Below are 18,603 nucleotides of genomic sequence, written 5' to 3'. Positions count from 1 at the left end.
GTATTTATCCTGAGTGAACTTTTCCACTGTTTCATGATTCTGAGGTGTGTAAGAGTTGTTTATTTCAGTTGCTGCACTTTTAGAGCTTATATTACCCATGATGCTCAATTAGCATTCATATTAACATCTATAACTGACTAGGCAGTGGCAGTCAAAGGATTTTTAGTGCTGTTTGTATTCAATCCTGCAGTCTTCTTTGCCTCTCAGGGTTACGATTGGCTGATCGCCCTGCCAGCAACCTGCAGACACACCCAGAGGCTCATTTCCGGGCACTGCTGGGGACCCACTAGCCTTGCTACTCATTTGGTGCCCATCCTGGGGCTTTGGGTGCCATTGGCACAGAGGGCAGAGCAGGGTGGAGAAGGGGGCCTGGAATGCTAGCGGCTGTTGCCATGGATTTGGCAGACGTAAGCGAGATGCCCTTTAAGCTGGCGCGTGGGCCTCCCAGGTGTACGTATGGGTTGTAAAGAGGTAGGGAGGGCAGGAGAAGGGGAGAAAGAGGTGGAGGGGGTCCAAGACTTCTAGAGTAGTTGAGGAAATGAGATCACACTCGGAAACTGACCTTCTGTTGGGGGCCAGGAGACAGGTTAGAAGATGCAGAACATGAACGCACACACACACTAAGTGTGTATCTATCTATCTATCTATCTATCTATCTATCTATCTATCTATCTATCTATCTATCTATCTATCTGTCTGTTCTATACATATTTCTCTGTCTAATCTCTGTTTCTCTCTGTCTATCAATCTATCCGTTTCTCTTTCTTTTATAAATAGAGAATATGAAGAAGATATTTCTCTATCTTGTCCATTTCTCTTTCTGTCTCCCTGCCTGTCTGTCCATCTATCTGTCTTGCTTGTTGAAAAGCAGCCATGTAATGTGTTTTGAAAGAGGAGATTAGTGAAGAAAGATGAACAGATCATATTCACATGGTTTGTGTGTGTGTGTGTGTGTGTGTGTGTGTGTGTATGAGAGAGAGAGAGAGAGAGAGAGTCAAGACAGTACATGACGTGCTAAACTAACATTGTTGCTCCTTTGGGACCTTTAACATCAATTAGAATAGCCTGCCTGACACACTCGCTCTCCTCTGGGTAAAGAGTGTATGTGCACTAACAGTCTCTCTTGCAAATTAGTATCACAAGCATTAATATGAAAGACTCGGTGTGCTTGATTGGGTTTCTTGTTTCCTGTCCTTACACGTCTCTGTGGTCTAATATTCTCAGACACATTGTCAAAAAGCAAACAAAGACGTGTTTAGATATAAATAAACAAGTGTTAGAGATGAAAATAGATCTTGTTTGTAGCGTGCCAATGAGATCCCTTTAGTGATTTGGCCGTCTTGTGAAATTTTTACTAGTACACTGATTTGTGGCTTAATGGTCAATGGCTTAGTATGGTTTTACCAGCACTTGTGTGTGTATGGTGTTTAATATTCATTTTAAAGCTGTGGAGACCTTGTTTCCTAAATGAGAGAGCAGAAGGGTTGAGACTTGCTCCAGGCTAGCTGCAGGCAGCCCTCTTTTTCTATTTACCTGCAGACTCGCACTGTGAGATCTCCCTCGGCCTGTCAGGACACACACACATACTGTACACCCTTAGTTCTTTTTATCTGTTCCTTTGAGATCTTATTCGTCTTTCTAATCTCAATTGAATTCTATATTCTATTATTGAATACCACACATTGCGCATTTGTGCGTGTATCTTAGAAAGTGTGTGTGTATGTGTGAATGATTGTTTCTGAAAGTTTTCCTGATACGAATCTTGCAGTTGAAAAGAGGTCATCTTATCAGAGACAAGCGAAAATGAACCTTTTTTTTTTTCTTCATTTCCTCGCTCGCATTATGAGTTATCACTTCATTATCTTTAGCTCCATCAAGCAGCTTGTGATGTTCTCCAAGATTGTATTTGACGGAGGAGCGTGTGTTCCTGTCCTGCTCCTCAGTTCTTTCAGTTCTTTTTAATTATCACTCGGAGAACATTTTTATCACCACACGATGAGAAAAGGAATATTCTAGGTTACATACCAGTAAAGCTCTATCAACAGCATCTGTGTGTACACCAATTGCTCCATAGACTTCCACTGTAAGTGTATTACATGTCAACATGTAACTAAGAACAAAATGTCAACAAAAAAAAATCTGAAATTATACCTACCACAAATGCAATGAATAGGGCTTAAGTTATATTTAAAGTGGATATTACTTTAAAAAAAAAAATCCCCTACTGCTGAATATTTTATCCGCCACTTGCCGTTACAACTCTCCTTTCACTCTCGTTCTCCCAGGAAGATCTTCAGATAGAGCAGTAGCCTGTCCTCAATGTCGATTTTGTGACCCCAGAAATTCTAACGCACATGAGGGATTTATTCAAGTCAGACGAGTCTGATGTTTAAATGTGAAATGGACCGCTTCATGTTTTGTTTTTTCGTGGGTGGCTAACAGTAGACCTCAGCATAGAGAAACTCCTACAAAACAACATTTGAAGAGACTGAGAGGAGTAGGGCGTGATGTGTGTTGGCGGGAAGGATAAGAACCAAGGACATTAGAGAGAAAGGAGCAGGACTATGAGATAAAAAAGAACTTTGATATACAAGGAATCTGTCTTAAGGCAGGTGTCGACAAAAAAAACATGAAGATGAAACATGTTAACACAAATACCAGCAAAACAAATGGTATCAAGAATTAGTTGATCAGTAATGACTTTTCATTTTTCAGTGGCCTTGGTTTCGAAAGTATTTTTTTCCTTTCAGAAATTTTAATCTGAATGATTTCAAATATTTAAACATTTCATTTAAAGCAAAAAAGTATTTGAAAATCTGAAATATTTGGTACCATTTCAAAGCTCTTTGCAGACAACATTATGGGCACTGAATGAAGGAACTATTCATCCCCTGATAACAATCGAATCTGAAACTGTATAAAAGAGTCATTGCTTTTAAAGCCACTGGCAATGTTTTAATGGGAACTATTTGCATGGTAACTACGACTTCTCTGTTTGTTTTTTGGGAAGATTCTTTGTTGGACCTTTTTGATCTCTAAATAATCCAATGGGAAAATGCATCCAATAAATCGGGCCCTAAAATTTGTGAGTTCATATTGAGATAATTATAAATAAATAAATAAAGTTGAAACACTTTTCGGATTGTTGAGTCTTTCTTTGAATTAGAATTTCTTTGGTTTTGACAAACACTAGAAGACACAAAAGTGCAGTATGAGATTTTCCGTTGCAGTTTGCTCTGTTCTTCTGTTTGTGCTTTGTTTTCATTCGCCAGCGAGCCGTGTGGCATGAAGTGTGAGAGAAAACAAAGTCGCCCAGTTCTCATCCCACAATGCCCCTGACATGTCTGCTGACGGTTAGCATTCCACACAGGCACGGAGAGGACAGCGCTCGCTGCCTGCTGTCTCCGTTGTTGTGGATGATGAAGAGGGGCTCTCGGAGGCGTTAGGAGGAGAGCGAGTGGATGGGGTCTGTGGGGTTCTCCTCTGGGAGAGGAACGGTTGTTATCTTCCCCTCGCTGCCACAAGCTTAGAGAATTTCTTATTCATCTTTCTTTATAATCTCTCGTACCTTGTGCTCTACGTCTCGATATGGAGGGCAGAGAAAAGCTGTTATGTGCTGAATAACAACAACAGCAGCACAAAAAGCCCAAATGCACCACAAAACCCACAAAGGATTAAAAAAGGTCCACATTTAGATGTTGCATTTAATACAGTTTTAAGCACTAAAAACTTGCTTCCTGTTTTATCCTAAAATATTTTCATTCTTTTAATATTACATTTATTTAATAGAATTATATTATATTAATGTGGACAGGACTTGTACTAGTAGGAAGAGGAATCAGTGTTGTCTATTTTCCCACGCTGTGTGTGTGATCTGGAGTGTGTGTGTACAGGCAGCCTGGTCCTGCTGGACCGATGCAGGCAGAAAGCAGACAAATGCAAAGTGACACTTGTGTGTGTAGAATGGTATTTGTAGTGACGCTTTGACCGCAGATAATAAAGTGTTCGCCCTGAGGTGATTCCAGTCGGCAAGCACCCCAATGAAACTCGCTTACTCAAAAAGAGAGAGAGGGAGATGGAGAGATAGATGAGAGTGCAAGAGCAGAGGAGAGGAAGGACGGTTGCAAAGAAAGGCAGAGTGCAAGTACATTGCGGTGAGTGAGGAAAAAAGATTTCCAGACATTTAAAATGACATGGGTTGTGCGTGAGTGTGAGCGTGAAACCAAACAGAGAGAGCATCTCCAATGTGTGTCGTTTCATTGAATTAAAATGTTGGAATTGGCTTTTAAATGGTGTCACGCTGAAGAGTAATGCAAATTAAAACTTCACGCGCTGTCTTCGGGTGGATATTGCCTAAAATGTTATTTCCTCTGAGAAGGTCTCAAGTATCATGCATATTATTCATGTGCATTTTAATTTGATTCGGAGCCCCTGCGCTTATTAGCTCTGAGATTCACCTTTGATTGGGTACTCGCTTGTATCTATGGGGAATTAGCTAAGTAACCCGAATATGTTTTGCCAGTTCACCCTGAGCGGAGCAGGAAATTAATAGATTCAAATCAGAGCCAAGTGTGGCCTTAAGTAAATATTAGATTTTATTTTGGACAGCTTTTCCATTTTAACCGACCCAGTCTGCTCAACACTTGTTTTTAATTCTTTATATCCCTATGTCAATGTACCACATTTTCTTCCTATTTTTTCACAAGTAATATTTCTATCACTATTTCAGTTCGTAACAGACATCCTGAAATGTTAATAGGTGTATTAGTTTTACCTCTTTAAACCATTTCTCATTGCATGGAGGACAACTTAAGTAAAAAGTGGCGCAGCTTACCCCGCCGTCTCGTATTTGTTGATTTTAGTGACAGAAGAAACCGAGATTTCCTTGCATAGCACATCATTGCTTGCATCATATCAGTTATTATTACTCATAATTCTGTAAGTATTGCCCAAATTTCTGTTCAGCCCATCTTGGTATTGTTTCTTCCCCCCCCTTACTTGTGCTATCCGTTTAGCAATTAGTGTGAATCATTAGCATACCTATATTTATCAGTGTATGCAAATTCAGATGTCTCTCTCTCTCTAGGACTCTTGGTCTGGACAGACAGGTTCACAGTCCTGCTCTATTATTGTCATTAGCGTGTGTGTTTGAGAGGGGTAGAGATCTGAACCCGAGCCTGCGGTGCAGGAGGTCTGGGGGAGGACAGCCGCGTTCTTTCAGCTCTCCACTCAATTAGAGCCGGAGAGGCACACAGAGGCATGCTGGGTTAATTGTAGAGCTTCAAACAGCTGCCACATTCAGGGTTCCATTGTGCCGGCAACGGTTGTTACGGTGACTGGGGGCCTGGGTTAGTAATCGCTGAGTAATCAGTGTGAGAGAAGAGCAGATGACACGTCCATTAACAACAGGCAGGTATTGTTTAGAATACAACGACACCAGAAGCCCCTCATGCTCGCTCGCTCTCTCACTGTCCCACTTTTATGAAACCTTTTTGCTGAGAGGGTGACAGAGAGAGACCTGCTTGTGTTGGGGAGTGCATGCTGGAGTTGTATTTTGACTGTTTTGTGTGTTTAACCAAGCCAGATCTGAATCCCAGTTTGCATACTATACAGTATGCAATATTTGGATTACTACGTTCCAAGACACTGAAAATTCATAGGACCTTTGATTTACTATTATTTATCCACACATGTTTTTTTTTACTGTAATATTTCCCACAATCCTTTGTGTACGCAAGAGTTTTAGTTTGCGACAGTTTACTGGCTAAAGTCGCAGTCACATTAGCAAAACTTCTGCAAAATTTTGAGGGGAAATTAGGTCCAATGCCTATAGTGTAGCAATGCATGAGATGCACCAATATTAAAATCTTGGCTGATAAACCGATGTTATGGCTGATTCCCAATAAAGGGCTAATATTAAAATTCGATGCTACTACTGTAGTCTGTCCAAGTATATACCTTCTTGCTACAGACTCAAGCGCATACTGTCCTATCACCAGTTTTCACACTTAGAAGTAGCCTATGTGAATTGGGATTCAGCCCCTCTGGGGCTCAATTGTGTGATTTATTGTAAATCCACTACAGTGGAAGAGAAACTGGGCTTGGCCCAAAATTTCCAGGGTCAGATGTCTCACACGCATGCATGCTGGCACATAAAGATGATGGCTGTGCCTGTCTAAGCCTGTCTAAGTGTCTGACCGCTTCTACGCTTTAACAAGTCAGGCTTTGAGAGGAGGGGGGAACGTTGTAAACCTGCTGGATGTTGTATTGCATCTGACAGTGTATGTGTGTGTTTTTCTCAGAATCAGTTCCTGTTTATCTGTGCCTTGCCACAACCCATATATGTTGAGCCAAAGCTGATGTGGTTTTGTGTTCTTTGTTCTGTTGAAACCCAGCGGCTGTTAAACCCTTTTCTCCCACTTCTGAAGACATGATCGACGCGGCTGGACATTTCAAACCTTTTATTTATTCTTTCACTTCTCGACTGTTAAAGATGCTTCACATATTCATTGGGCTGAAGTGTTCAACGTCATCTGTGCTCCTGTAGAGTGCTGCTCTTCGTGTGAAGTTAATTGTAAATGCGACTCTGAAAATATTCAGTTATTTTGTGTCACCACTTCTCTTTCATCTCTGCATCATTTCCTGCAGACGCCTCCCTGAGGATGCATGCACACATCTGGCCCCTCTAGCTCTCTTTTTCTCTCTTCCGTTTACTTGATGCATTGCTTTAAAGAACAAATAGACAGCCTACATAGACAATTCCCATTTTTTAGAATCTCCAATTGTAGTTTCTTCCCCCTCACGTTCTCTCGTATCCCTCTGATGCCCCCCTCCAGCACACACACACACACTCTTGCTGCTAATTAGAGTAGTGTTAATTGAGTATTTAGGATTATGCCTCCTCCACACTGCCTGCTCGCTCAAGGGCGGTCCAGGCTCCGTGAAGGACGTGTGCTCTCCGTATGGCTTCCGTTCCACCCGCATCCAAAGCTGACCCAGGCCTTTCCTAGCCTCGCTCACCCTGACCCATCTACTCCATGACAGGACATCAGTGTTCAGCCTGCAGGTGTCCGTTTGCCATGGGAGACTGCAGCGGGATGGCAGGGAGATTGCGGAGATCAGGCCCTGTTGTCTTTTTGTGTGTGCGCAGGGCTTCTCTGGTTGGAGTGCGTTGGCGGTAATGAGAGATGGCATTTAGAGAACTAGCGCTCTGACACACGGGCACTCAGTGCCAGCCGCGAGTGATTAAGGACAGAGGTCATTCCGCTAATTATCCCCCTGCCTTCCCGTTTCCCGCAATCTTCCCCTCCCGTCCTCCCAGAGCGCTTTGTGCCTGGCAGGATGGGATCATTTGTCCATATGCCAGAAGAGGGAAAAGGCACAATGCATGACCGAATATGCTCGCTGAGGACAGCACTGATATTAGATTGCTGGTAAAAGTGCGGCATCAAAACAGCCAGCAAACGCGATGGATCATTTCTGTAAAGTGAAGAGGAATAATCGGCATTAAATGGACAGGACAGGGCTTGTGTAATTCGGTTTGCTCTCTCTTGCTCTTGCTGTATTTGTGGGATTGAGTACAGACACACACACACACACACACATACACGGTAGCTCCTGTTCTGTGAGCTAGCGAAGAACGGATTGCTTCCTTCCTCAAGGGAAATAATTAATCCGTACAAGGCTGTCGCATGTCGAGATGAAGCAAGTGTGAAGCATTTTGCCCAGGAGGCATTGCAGACTGTCGCCCATGCAGACACCTGTTAGAACTCCTGCCCCACATTAGCATACGCAACACACACATACATACTGCAAACAGGAGCAACCACAACACGCTTCACTCCACTGAGCCGGTGTGTGTGATAGCGTGTGTGGTTTCATGTCTACCATTTACTGGAGTATGTTTTGTTTGCATTTGTAGCATGTTCACGCTGCGAACGTGTCTCTTGTGTGGATTTGTTATTGAGTTTATCGTGTGGGTGCGTGCGTTTAGGTGTGATTGTCTGTGTTTATCACAGGACGCCATCTGCGCTGTGCTCGCAAGCGTGATCAGAGACATTGAGCACCAATAAGTCACGCAGGTCTGAGCTGATGAAAGATCTCACACTCGCACTCACTCGGGGGATGGCCTACGTGTCGGATAATGTTAGTGTAATATCTGGGCAGGGGGAAGTGTGAGAAAACAAGTCAAACAAGTCATGTTTTTAAGTTCAACGTTTGCCCATCTGGTGCTCTCTTATAAGCAAGTTTCATCATGATAAACAAACATGATGTTAATCACTTAGAACTGACTAGCCTGCCAGTAGTGAGTACATTGAGATGTATTCAGATAAATGTAATAATAAACATAAACACAAATAATTTCTGCCAGCCATGAAACTGTGTTTTGCATAATTTATATATTTAAAGTTAAAATCTAAATTTGTAAATTTGAAATTAAAACTTAAATTATGTATTTTTTAAAATTGTATATATACTCTGTATATGCAGTTGCAATCGAAAATTATTCAACCCCCATTGCAAATCAGGTCTATTGGCAAAATTTACAGACTTTCAGCTGTTTGCAATGAACAAATCAAACAAAAGAAATTGAAATAGCTCAACACAACAAATGTTTCAAATGGTTTCCCCAAATTCAACAGAAAATTTTAATGACTTCTGCAGTCTCAAAATTATTCAACCCCTTCATGGCAAGCATCGTTAGTACTAAGTAGAACATCCTTTTGCTGTTATGACCTGCTGCAAACGGGATGTATAACCAGACACCAGCTTCTGGCAGCGTTTCTGAGGAATCTTAGCCCAGTCCTCATGAGCAATGGACTCCAGTTCAGTAATATTCTTGGATTTGCTGCTTCAACCGCCTTCTTCAAATGCCACCAGAGATTTTCTAAGGGGTTCAAGTCAGGTGATTGTGATGGCCACTGTAGAATCTTCCAGGACTTTTTCTGAAACCAAGCCTTGGTGGAATTTGAGGTATGCTTGGGATCATTGTCCTGTTGAAAGGTCCAATGACGACCATGCTTCAGCTTCCTCACTGACAGCATGACGTTTCTCCTAGGATTCCCTGATACTTCAATAAAACCATCTTGCCTTCCACAGGTTTCCAGTGCCAGAGGATGCAAAGCAGCCGCAGAGCATCACCGAGCCCCACCATGCTTAACTGTAGACAGAGGTTCTTTTCAGCATATGCTTCATTCTTCTTCCTCCAGACATAGATTCATAGGGCCGAAAAGTTCTAGTTTTGTTTCATCGCTCCAAAGAACAGAATCCCAAAACTTCTGTGGCTTATTTGAGCCGACTAAATTGGAGCCGACTTTTCTTGTGCTTGTGGGTCAGTAGTGGTTTATGTCGTGGAGTGGAGTGAAACCACAGTGCCTGTTGCCACCAAATTTTGCTGCAGGTCTTTTGCAGTCACTCTGGGGTTTTTCTGAACCTGCCATCTCAGAAATCTGGTTGCAGCCGTTGATAGCTTCCTTTTTCTGCCCCATCCAGGCAGTGTAACCACTGTTCCTTTAACTTTCAACTTGCGAACTATGCTTCCAACGGTGTCTCTAGGAACATTTAGTGCCTTCGCTATCTTTTTGAATCCTGTTCTTTGTTCATGAAGGGCGATGAAACCTTCTCTTAACTTTTTGGACCATTACTTTTGTTTGATTTGTTCATTGTAAACAGCTGAAAGTCTGTGCATTTTGGCAATAAACCTGATTTGCAATGGGGGTTGAATAATTTCGATTGCAACTGTATACTAATTTGTAATATGTGTTAAATGGAACTAAGGGTACTAGACACTTATTTTATATATATATAGTACTGTGCATGTTAATATACACACACCCCCCCCCCCCCCCCCCCAAAAAAAAAATGGTTTTAAGTCAGTTATTTATATCTTTTGCTGTAGTGTGTCAGTAGGAAATATCAGTTTACATTTCCGAACATTATTTTTGTCATTAATTGTAATAATCCAGTGAGATTTCTGTATGCACAAGGAATCTGACAACAGCCAGGATGATCTGATCTCACCATCATCGAGTCTGTCTGTGATTTATATGAAGAAACAGAAAAAACTGAGACAAACTAAATCCAGAAGAACTGCGGGAAGCCAGGAACGTCTCCAAGATGCTTGAAGAAACCTTCCTGCAAAGCTACAGTACTGTGAAAAGTACTGGCACTTGTGTTAAAATGCTGTAAAGTGAGAATGCTTTCAAAAATAAAATCACAAATTAAATTTATTTATTATTTAACTTCTATTAACTAATTCAAATCAATATATGGTGTAACGACCCTTTGCGTTTAAAACGGCGTTTGTCCAGATACACTTGCGCATAGTTTTTCAGGTAGCTTTGCAGGAAGGTTTCTTCAAGCATCTTGGAGACATTCCCGCAGTTCTTCTGGATTTAGTCTGTCTCAGTTTTTTCTGTTTCTTCATGTAATCACAGACGGACTCGATGATGGTGAGATCAGATCATACCGACTGTTGTCAGACTCCTTGTACATACACAAATCTCACTGGATTATTACAATTAATGGCAAAAAGAATGTTTGGAAATGTAAACTGATATTTCCTACTGACACACTACAGCAAAAGATATAAATAACTGACTTAAAACCTTTTTTTTTGGGGGGGGGGGGGATATTAACATGCCTAAGACGTTTGCACAGTACTATATATATATATATATATATATATATATAAGTATTCTATAAATATTATATATTAAATATATTAAATATATATATATATATATATATAATATTTAATATATTTAATATATTTAATATATAATATTTATAGAATCTAAAATGGTATATGTATGTTAAGTATGTATACAATTATTTATATATAAAATATATCCTTTTAGATATGCTTTTTTTCAGTGACAGTGAAATTATTCAGTTATTAAAGCACAGTTGTGACAAACAGGGCAAGTAATTTAGAGCCAGTTTCAGTATCTTTTTAAACTGCATCTGTATAAAAATATGAAAACATGTTGTGATTTTGATCGTTCTTTTCATTTTGGTGTGTCACCACATGCAGTTCTAGCATCCTTGATTTCCACGGAGGAAAAAGTTGTTAGAGAATGTGCTAATTGCAACAGATGTTTTCTTTTGAAGACAATATGTATGTCTTTTGATTTGAATCACCCACGCCGCATGGGCCTGTTTATAACCTTGACATGGATTTAATTATAATTTAGAATCGTTTAGTAAAGAATCAGCAGAGAAAAGCAGTGATGGCTACCTCAAACCTCTCTTTCTCTCTCCTCCGTTGTGCTCATAGCTGCAGTAATGGCCAGAGGCCTTTGTGGGTTGGAGCAGCTCTCTATGGGTCTGAAAGGCATCTAATCCCCGTGGCCTGTGAAGTGTGAAACCCTTTGATGGCAGGTCGGGTGCTGGAGGCTTTTGCCTGTTGACAAACAAGAGCAGGCCACAGAGAGAAAGACAGCAACAGCAGCTTTATCCATTGTGCTAGAGGATTCAACGGAGCAGTTTAGGAATGGAAAATATGGACCTGTCACCCAAAAACACATGGCAGCAACAGCATTAGCTGCGCTTTAATGATAATTAGCACATTTTGGACCCATCACGAAGCGAGATGAAGCGAAGGGAGGAGAGAGATAGAAGGCTAAGGGAGAGTGACATGGCAAAGCATGGCTCCTTAATTAAACCATGTGATGATCAAAGATAGTCACCCGATCCAACCCCCCCTTACGTAAAGGAGATCAGAAAATTGGCCCGTCTATTTGCATATGGACCAGCGACGCCTCTTTGAAATCCATAGTTTTTTTTTTCTCTCTCTCTTTGGATCCAATGAAGTGAGGAAACTGTCAGTCTAGTTGTATCACATACACACACGCACAAACCCTCCCCACCCACCCTTCTGTGCTGGCTGTCGGGGAAACATCAAAGCGCCGTGGCGCTGCTGTCACCGAGGGGGTTGAAAGTGTCGGCCCATGTGCTGGCCCTGCATGGGCTGGACAGATGCTCGACAGCCCCCCATTTCATCTGACCCATTTAGAACACCTCCAATTAGACTGTGACAGCGCAGAGACGAGCATCCTTTCATCCGCTGCCCAAGAAGATTCCAGCTAACATACGCGCTTTAAACACTCTGCAGACCTCTGGAGCCTCAGGAATGCTTTAAAAAGACTTATTAGATCTAAAAGAGCTAGGCTGAGACGGTGAATGTTTGAGGTTGTTTGTTTGGATGTGGCCTAAAATATGACCTAACTTTCATTCTTAAGTAAATAGCCTGAAAATAAATAATGATAGTTTTAATAAACAATGTGTGCAATGTATTTTTTTTAAATCCATATCCATAAAAAGGTGGTCATAAATAAAACAAAATGTATAGATCAGTTCAGACAGTGACTCAGCAATAAAGTAATTTTTAAAAAATCAATAATGTATGAAAGGCCATGCTATATTGTGAATATATTTATGGAGGTGTCTGTCTGTCTGTCTGTCTGTCTAAAACCCAAAAGAAGTAGGATGATGTATGTCAACCACAACAGTAGCAGCACAAACAGATGCAATTTTGCATTTTTTGGCCTTCTCTGGAGTCTTGGTTCCAATTCCATTTGAAATGCTGTGGTCTGAGGCAGGCCACTCAAGCAAGACATCTTATAAATATACATGAAATAAAACTGTTTTGGGTAGAGGAATGGACCAGATTTGTCCTATCCACTGGAAAAGATTGAGCAGCAGCTAAAGAAAGTGTTTATTTGAAAATTGTTCACATTTCTTTTGAAATCCTTTTTCCATGTATCATATTAGCCTAATTGTTTAAAAGCTTATGTTTTTTTTTAGATGTAAACAAAAAGTTATGTAAAGATGAAATTGTTTATGAGACAATATTTTAATCTTACAGTGCAAAATATTCTATACAGTATAGGTTTTTTTTACAGTATATGATTATAATGTAAAACAGTATTTCATATGTAATATATAATGTAATTATAAAATATAAACCGACTCTGCCTAGATATGCAACTTCATCACTCATCTCCTGGGAATTACTTTTACCATGTGCTATTAGATTTTTAGGGCTTAGAGCACATGGATGGTGTAGATTTAGCTTCTTGAGTGATTGACTTGTGCCAGCTTAATGGAAGCGAGAGCGTAAAGGATGTTTAAAGTGTGACAATCAGAAATGTGACAACTTTCTCACAGCTGGATCCCTAGAGTTCTGGAAAAAACACTCTGACATTTGCTGACGCTGTCATTTGTGGCAGTTTAATTTTAGTCAGAATGATAAAAACAACCAATAAATGTGCACACTTTTCTTAAAAATATAATTTTTGAGAGGGTTGGTAGTCATTTGTGGCAGTTGATTTATCACTTGTAAATTGAGTGCTTTGCCTGCTCCTGCTCTGCCTTTTTGTAGCACTGAACTAAGTAGCCATGAAATTGCCTGAATAATGTCGTTTAAATCCAATCTCACCACGGCCCTTCACCTCCGCTCATCCTCTGCACTGCCTCTCGCAGCTCTTTTTCCTTGTTTCCCCAACTCGTTTTTCTCAGAATCCCAAAAGCCAGAGGTTTCTCTGAAAACGCCTGATTCAAAACCCTGATCAAGCCAAAACCGAGTCCAACTACAAGGACACTTTGTCTTACTGTCTGAGTACTATTAGACATTAAGGCTTATTGGTTTTTTTTATCATTTCCTGCCCTGCCCTGCCCAACATGTGGGTCTTCGTGTTTTAATAGGAGTGAGTCAGTGAGTTTTGCAGCACAGCTTTTAATGGATATCTCAATCATGTTTTATGACGAAGCTCGGGCAGTACATTTTGTCTCACAGTTTTTCTGTACAGGCTGAAAAAAACCCGGTTACGAGTTCCCAGTGGGTAGAGTTTTCTGGGGTTCGTGGGAGGGGTAATGTAGGTCTGTCTCTTCATTTGGAGATGGTCTGATTGAATAATTGAGAAATTGGCCTGGCCAAGGCTAAGACCTACTGGTGCTACTTATAAATCTCAAATGTGTCAGTGCAATTAAACAAGTCTTTTATCCTCCTTACTTCCTGCTCGCTCTCCTTTCCGTCTCCAAGGGTAACCCAATTTTGAACAATAGAAAGGCCAAATTAATTTCACAAAGCACTGGTTTAATAATGCCTTAGGTGCCTGATTTCAAGTTAAAAAGCTATTTATCCAGGGATAAACCTCTACTGGAATATAAAGTGAGAGAGAACTGGGTGAAGAAAAAAATATAGTTTCTATAGAGAGGCTGAATTTAAAACATTCCGTATTCACATAATTTGTGAATTATGTATCTGTGGCTTGTACAATTACATCTTTTTTGTTCTTAGCAGACATTTTCTTACCAATGAAGATTGTAATTAAGAAAGTACACATATAATGTCAATGGCAAATACTAGATGGGTAGCTGAGAACATACAAATCATGTATGTAAGTTGAGGAAGGGCCTTGTTTTCTTTGTTGTGGAAAGGGCAGAACTGCTGTTGTAATGTGATCCACCAAAAAGAGCAGACCATTTAGGTTGATGCCAAAAGTTGTTACACACCTGAAGGCAACGACTGTGTGACCTTCAACCAGGGATGGAGGTCTTTACTGGAAGCTTGGCATACTTGTCCCTACTAAAATGGATTGGGATTTGCACAGAAGTACAGTATTATAGAGTGCCAAAGACTTCTTTAAAAGAATGTCCAGGCTGTTGCTTTCTGACTGATAGCTCCATTATTATCAAACATTACATAAAGTTACTATATAGTCTACACTCGTGTTCCAAGTCTTTCAAAGTCTGACTAAAGATATTCTTTTATTTTTGTCTTCCAGGTGAGCTGACTGTCCCCATGCCTTCCCCGCGCTACCCCAGCGCAGCAGAGCTGGATGCCTACGCACAGAAGACAGCCAACAACCCTCTGTCTATCAAGATATTCCCCACCAACATCAGGGTCCCCCAACACAAGCACCTTAACCGGACTGTGAATGGATATGACACCACTGGACAGCGCTACAGCCCCTATCCCCAACTCCACACTGGGGGCTACCATGGTCTGTTAGCGATCGTCAAAGTCTCATCATCATCCTCATCATCCTCATCATCTTTCTTACCCTCCACAAAGGGCGTCCTCAAAAACTCAGAAGGCAGGAGGACTAAGTTGTCTCCGGCGCAGATAGCAGTGGCTCCTTATCCACCTCCCAACAGCAGCACTTTAGGTCATTGCCATGGACAGATTGTGTACCACACAGGGCCTCCCAAACCGACAGAGGCCACCACTCTGTCGGTCCCCCCTAATGTCACTGTGGCCAGTTCTGTGATCCCTGTGGCAGGGGGCCGAGGACTGAACCTCCCTCCTCAGTCAAATCTTCCCTCCATCCAGAGCATCATTTACCAGATTAACCAGCACTGCCAAGCCCAGGCTCTGCAGCAGGTGTGTCAGAATGGGGCATCTACAGGATCTCTGAACCCCAGCCCATCCAAACAGGGCACCGCTAACTCCTCAGGGGGGACTTACGTCACTAGTGTGGCTCCGCAGGGAAACATGGCCTATTCAGGGACGGTGCTACCAGGGCAGAATGGGGAGGCGATGAAGGCTGGGGTGTATCCCGAAGGTATAGACTACCTGTTGTGGCAGAAACAACAGCAGCAGCAGCAGGCTGTTTTGAGGATGTACAGCGGGGGGAGTGGAGGAGGAGGTGCCATTAGCAAGTCACCCGAAACCTGTGCCCTGGGAGGGTCCATCATGCTCGGAGGGGCACAGGTATCCTCCTCCAGAGGTTATCCGATGACGGCCAGTACGAGTGGTGGACTGGACAAGGTCAGCTCTTCCCCTTTGAACTGTGTGGGGATGCATGGGAATTTTTCTGTCGGCCAGTATTTTGCGCCTCCGTGGAACAGCGTTCTGGTGACGCCAGACAGCGACTGCTACAACCCACAAGAGCTCCCGGGAGCTACCACCACAGCTGGACCGGTGACAGGGCACAGGGAACTGGGTTTTCCCCACCATCACCAACACCCTCATCATCATCACCACCACCACCATCATCATCCCCACCACCACCACCCCATAGACAGCACGGGTGGTCTGTGTTGCAGTTTGCCCAGTAAGAGTCTATGTAATACATCAGTGTTGAGCAGCAGTCTGCAGTCCCTGGAATACCTGATCAATGACATCCATCCTCCCTGCATCAAGGAGCAGATGTTGGGGAAGGGATATGAGACTGTGTCTGTGCCGAGACTATTGGACCACCAGCATGCACATATCCGCCTCCCTGTTTACAGATAAGAAGAGCCGGGTTGACCAATATAAAGAGCGACTGGAAAATCTTTAATCACAAACTGCAGTTGTTGCCATTGCCTAGATTTGCAGTGGAGTTTTGTGATTCTGCTCAAAGCAGACTGGGGGAGATCTGGATCCAAACATGGTTGGGTGAATGCTGGAAAGCTAATCGGTGCGCCTCAGCTCAGAGCTGGGAGAGAATTGCTGGCTGGGAATTGGAATGTTCCTAAATGTGGATTCTGTGATTCTTTTCTTTTCTCTCTTTTTTACTAAGAGGGATTTTTTTTGGTTGTTTTCCAATTGCTTATCTTTTTTCTTTTTGAATTATTTTATCAGACTAATAATTTTTTTGGTGAGAGTCAATGGTTTAAATGAAGTAAATATGGCCTCTTCTCCTCCCCACACTGCAAGTAACTGATTGGATTAACTTGATGAAGAATGATGGTCTTTAAGCACCACGGTTGTCTATAAAATATACGGTTGAACCTGTGCTGACAAAACACTGTAAGAGGTAACGGTATTCGCACATTACAACATTTCAAAGACCAAAAAGGCAACTAGATGAGTGCTTTTAGGTGACGTTAATCGAGAAAATGGTAATTTTTCATAGAAATTGCACTGCTTGGGGTGTAAAAATGTGTGAAAGTCTTGGCAGGTTGGAAATTAGACGTTTGAATATAATGTATTTAAAGAACTTGAAGACTTGAACCTATTTTTGTTGTTTTATTTTATATATATTTGTAGTATATAATATGCATTGGCTGCTAAGGGAGTAAGAGTGTAAAATGCTTAGGTTTTTTAATGTTTTGTTAAGGGTCATTTCTTTTGATTTTATTCTCCTTTGGCTGCAGTTTAAGTTTCTACTGTTCTCACGGTGTATTCACCTCGAGAACTATACAACAGAACGCTCATTTATTTACCTACACTGGAATCAAATCTCCAAATAAGCATATATAAAAGGAATCGGTTGTTGGAAAGCTCTGAAATGAGACCACCCTCATTAACAAGTTTAGACCGATCAGGTCTTGTTGAAAAGAAACATCAAATAAACACATTCTGACATGCCAAAATGAATCTGATTTGGAATTGTGAAAATGAGCTGTCTGTTGTTGGTAATGTTGTTCTTGATTGGTTAGGGATCAAATTACTTTTCCCTCATGGCTTTGAAGTTTAGAAGTACAAGTGACTCCATTAAACGAAGACCTGAGGGGAGTTAACCTATCAGAGGTGTCGCTTGACCATTCCTCTTTTTGAAACGATAAAAACAATCATTGTGGTGCCTCTCTCGAACTGAGGTAGAAGGAGAGGGGACGAGTGTTTTTCTCAGCTCTGTGCTAGCGGTTTCGAGCCAGGTTGAGGCCGCTCGTAAGCTTTGTCTCAACACTGAAATATTTATTCCGACTGTGACTTTCCTGTGAATGTACTGCACTTAGATTACTGAGAAGACTAATGCCTTGTGGGACAGAGAGGGGGGAAATAAAGAAAAATTGGATGGGCACAGCGGTCCCTGGCGTTAAATTAGCATTTCTTTTGTCAGTCAAATTTCATTGGTAAATTGAATTTAGAAACTCGAGAGAGAGGCAGGGGTGTTTCTGGCGGAGGCAAAAAAACTGGCTACAGTCTAGATTTATGAAGTGCAATTATTATGACTGTATTAACAATTTTGTTTTCTCTGAGCTTACACCAAAAAAAAAGAAAATGTAAAACTACAGCTGTGTCTACATTCCCAATGTACCACATACTCATTCCCTTCTTGTTTTGAGGTGCAAAATAAAATGATTTCAAGAATTTATTGAGAAACCCATGTCTTTGCTTCGACCTTGTCTGTATGACAAACTTGAAAATTGTCATGTACAAACTGAAGCAGTTTGTGAGCTGAAAAAGGAATTTCCTTGTAATCAGTGTTGGGGGTAACGCATTATAAGTAACAGGAGTTACGTAATCAGATTAATTTTTAAAGGTAACTAGTAAAGTAATGTGTTACTTTTAAATTTCCAACAAAATATCTGGGTTACTTTTTCAAATAAGTAATGCAAGTTACTTTGTTTTCCCATTTATCGACTGACACCTCTCCTGTCCACGTTTAAAGAAATCAGAAGTACTGTAAGTGCCGAGGCGTTGTGTGCACTGTGTAAATATGCTGGTTATTGTAGTTCTAGAACAGGGGTGCCCAATCCTGCTCCTGCCGATCGACTGTCCTGCACAGTTCATCTCCAACCCTAATCAAACACACCTGAAGCAACCAATTAAGGTCTTCAGTATCACTTGAAAATTAAAGGCAGGTGTGTTTGATTAGGGTTGGAGATGAACTGTGCAGGACAGTCGATCGGCAGGAGCAGGATTGGGCACCCCTGTTCTAGACTAAA

General features: G+C 41.5%; 1 protein-coding gene across 2 annotated transcripts in view; it reads left to right on the top strand.

Moving 5' to 3' along the window:
* Positions 1-18,034, top strand: part of fam222aa (family with sequence similarity 222 member Aa) — a 58,115-nt gene extending 40,081 nt beyond the window's left edge. For both annotated transcript variants that reach the window (XM_079873171.1, XM_079873172.1), the window contains one exon: positions 14,790-18,034. In XM_079873171.1, coding sequence (XP_079729297.1) covers positions 14,790-16,243 — 1,454 coding nt within the window. In that variant the 3' untranslated portion in view covers positions 16,244-18,034. The remainder of the gene's footprint in view (positions 1-14,789) is intronic.
* Positions 18,035-18,603: the final 569 nt, after the last annotated feature.

This window comes from Squalius cephalus (assembly GCF_949319135.1).
Source record: "Squalius cephalus genome assembly, chromosome: 5".
NCBI classification, from domain to species: Eukaryota; Metazoa; Chordata; class Actinopteri; order Cypriniformes; family Leuciscidae; genus Squalius; species Squalius cephalus.
This window is presented reverse-complemented; position numbering and strand designations above follow the sequence as displayed.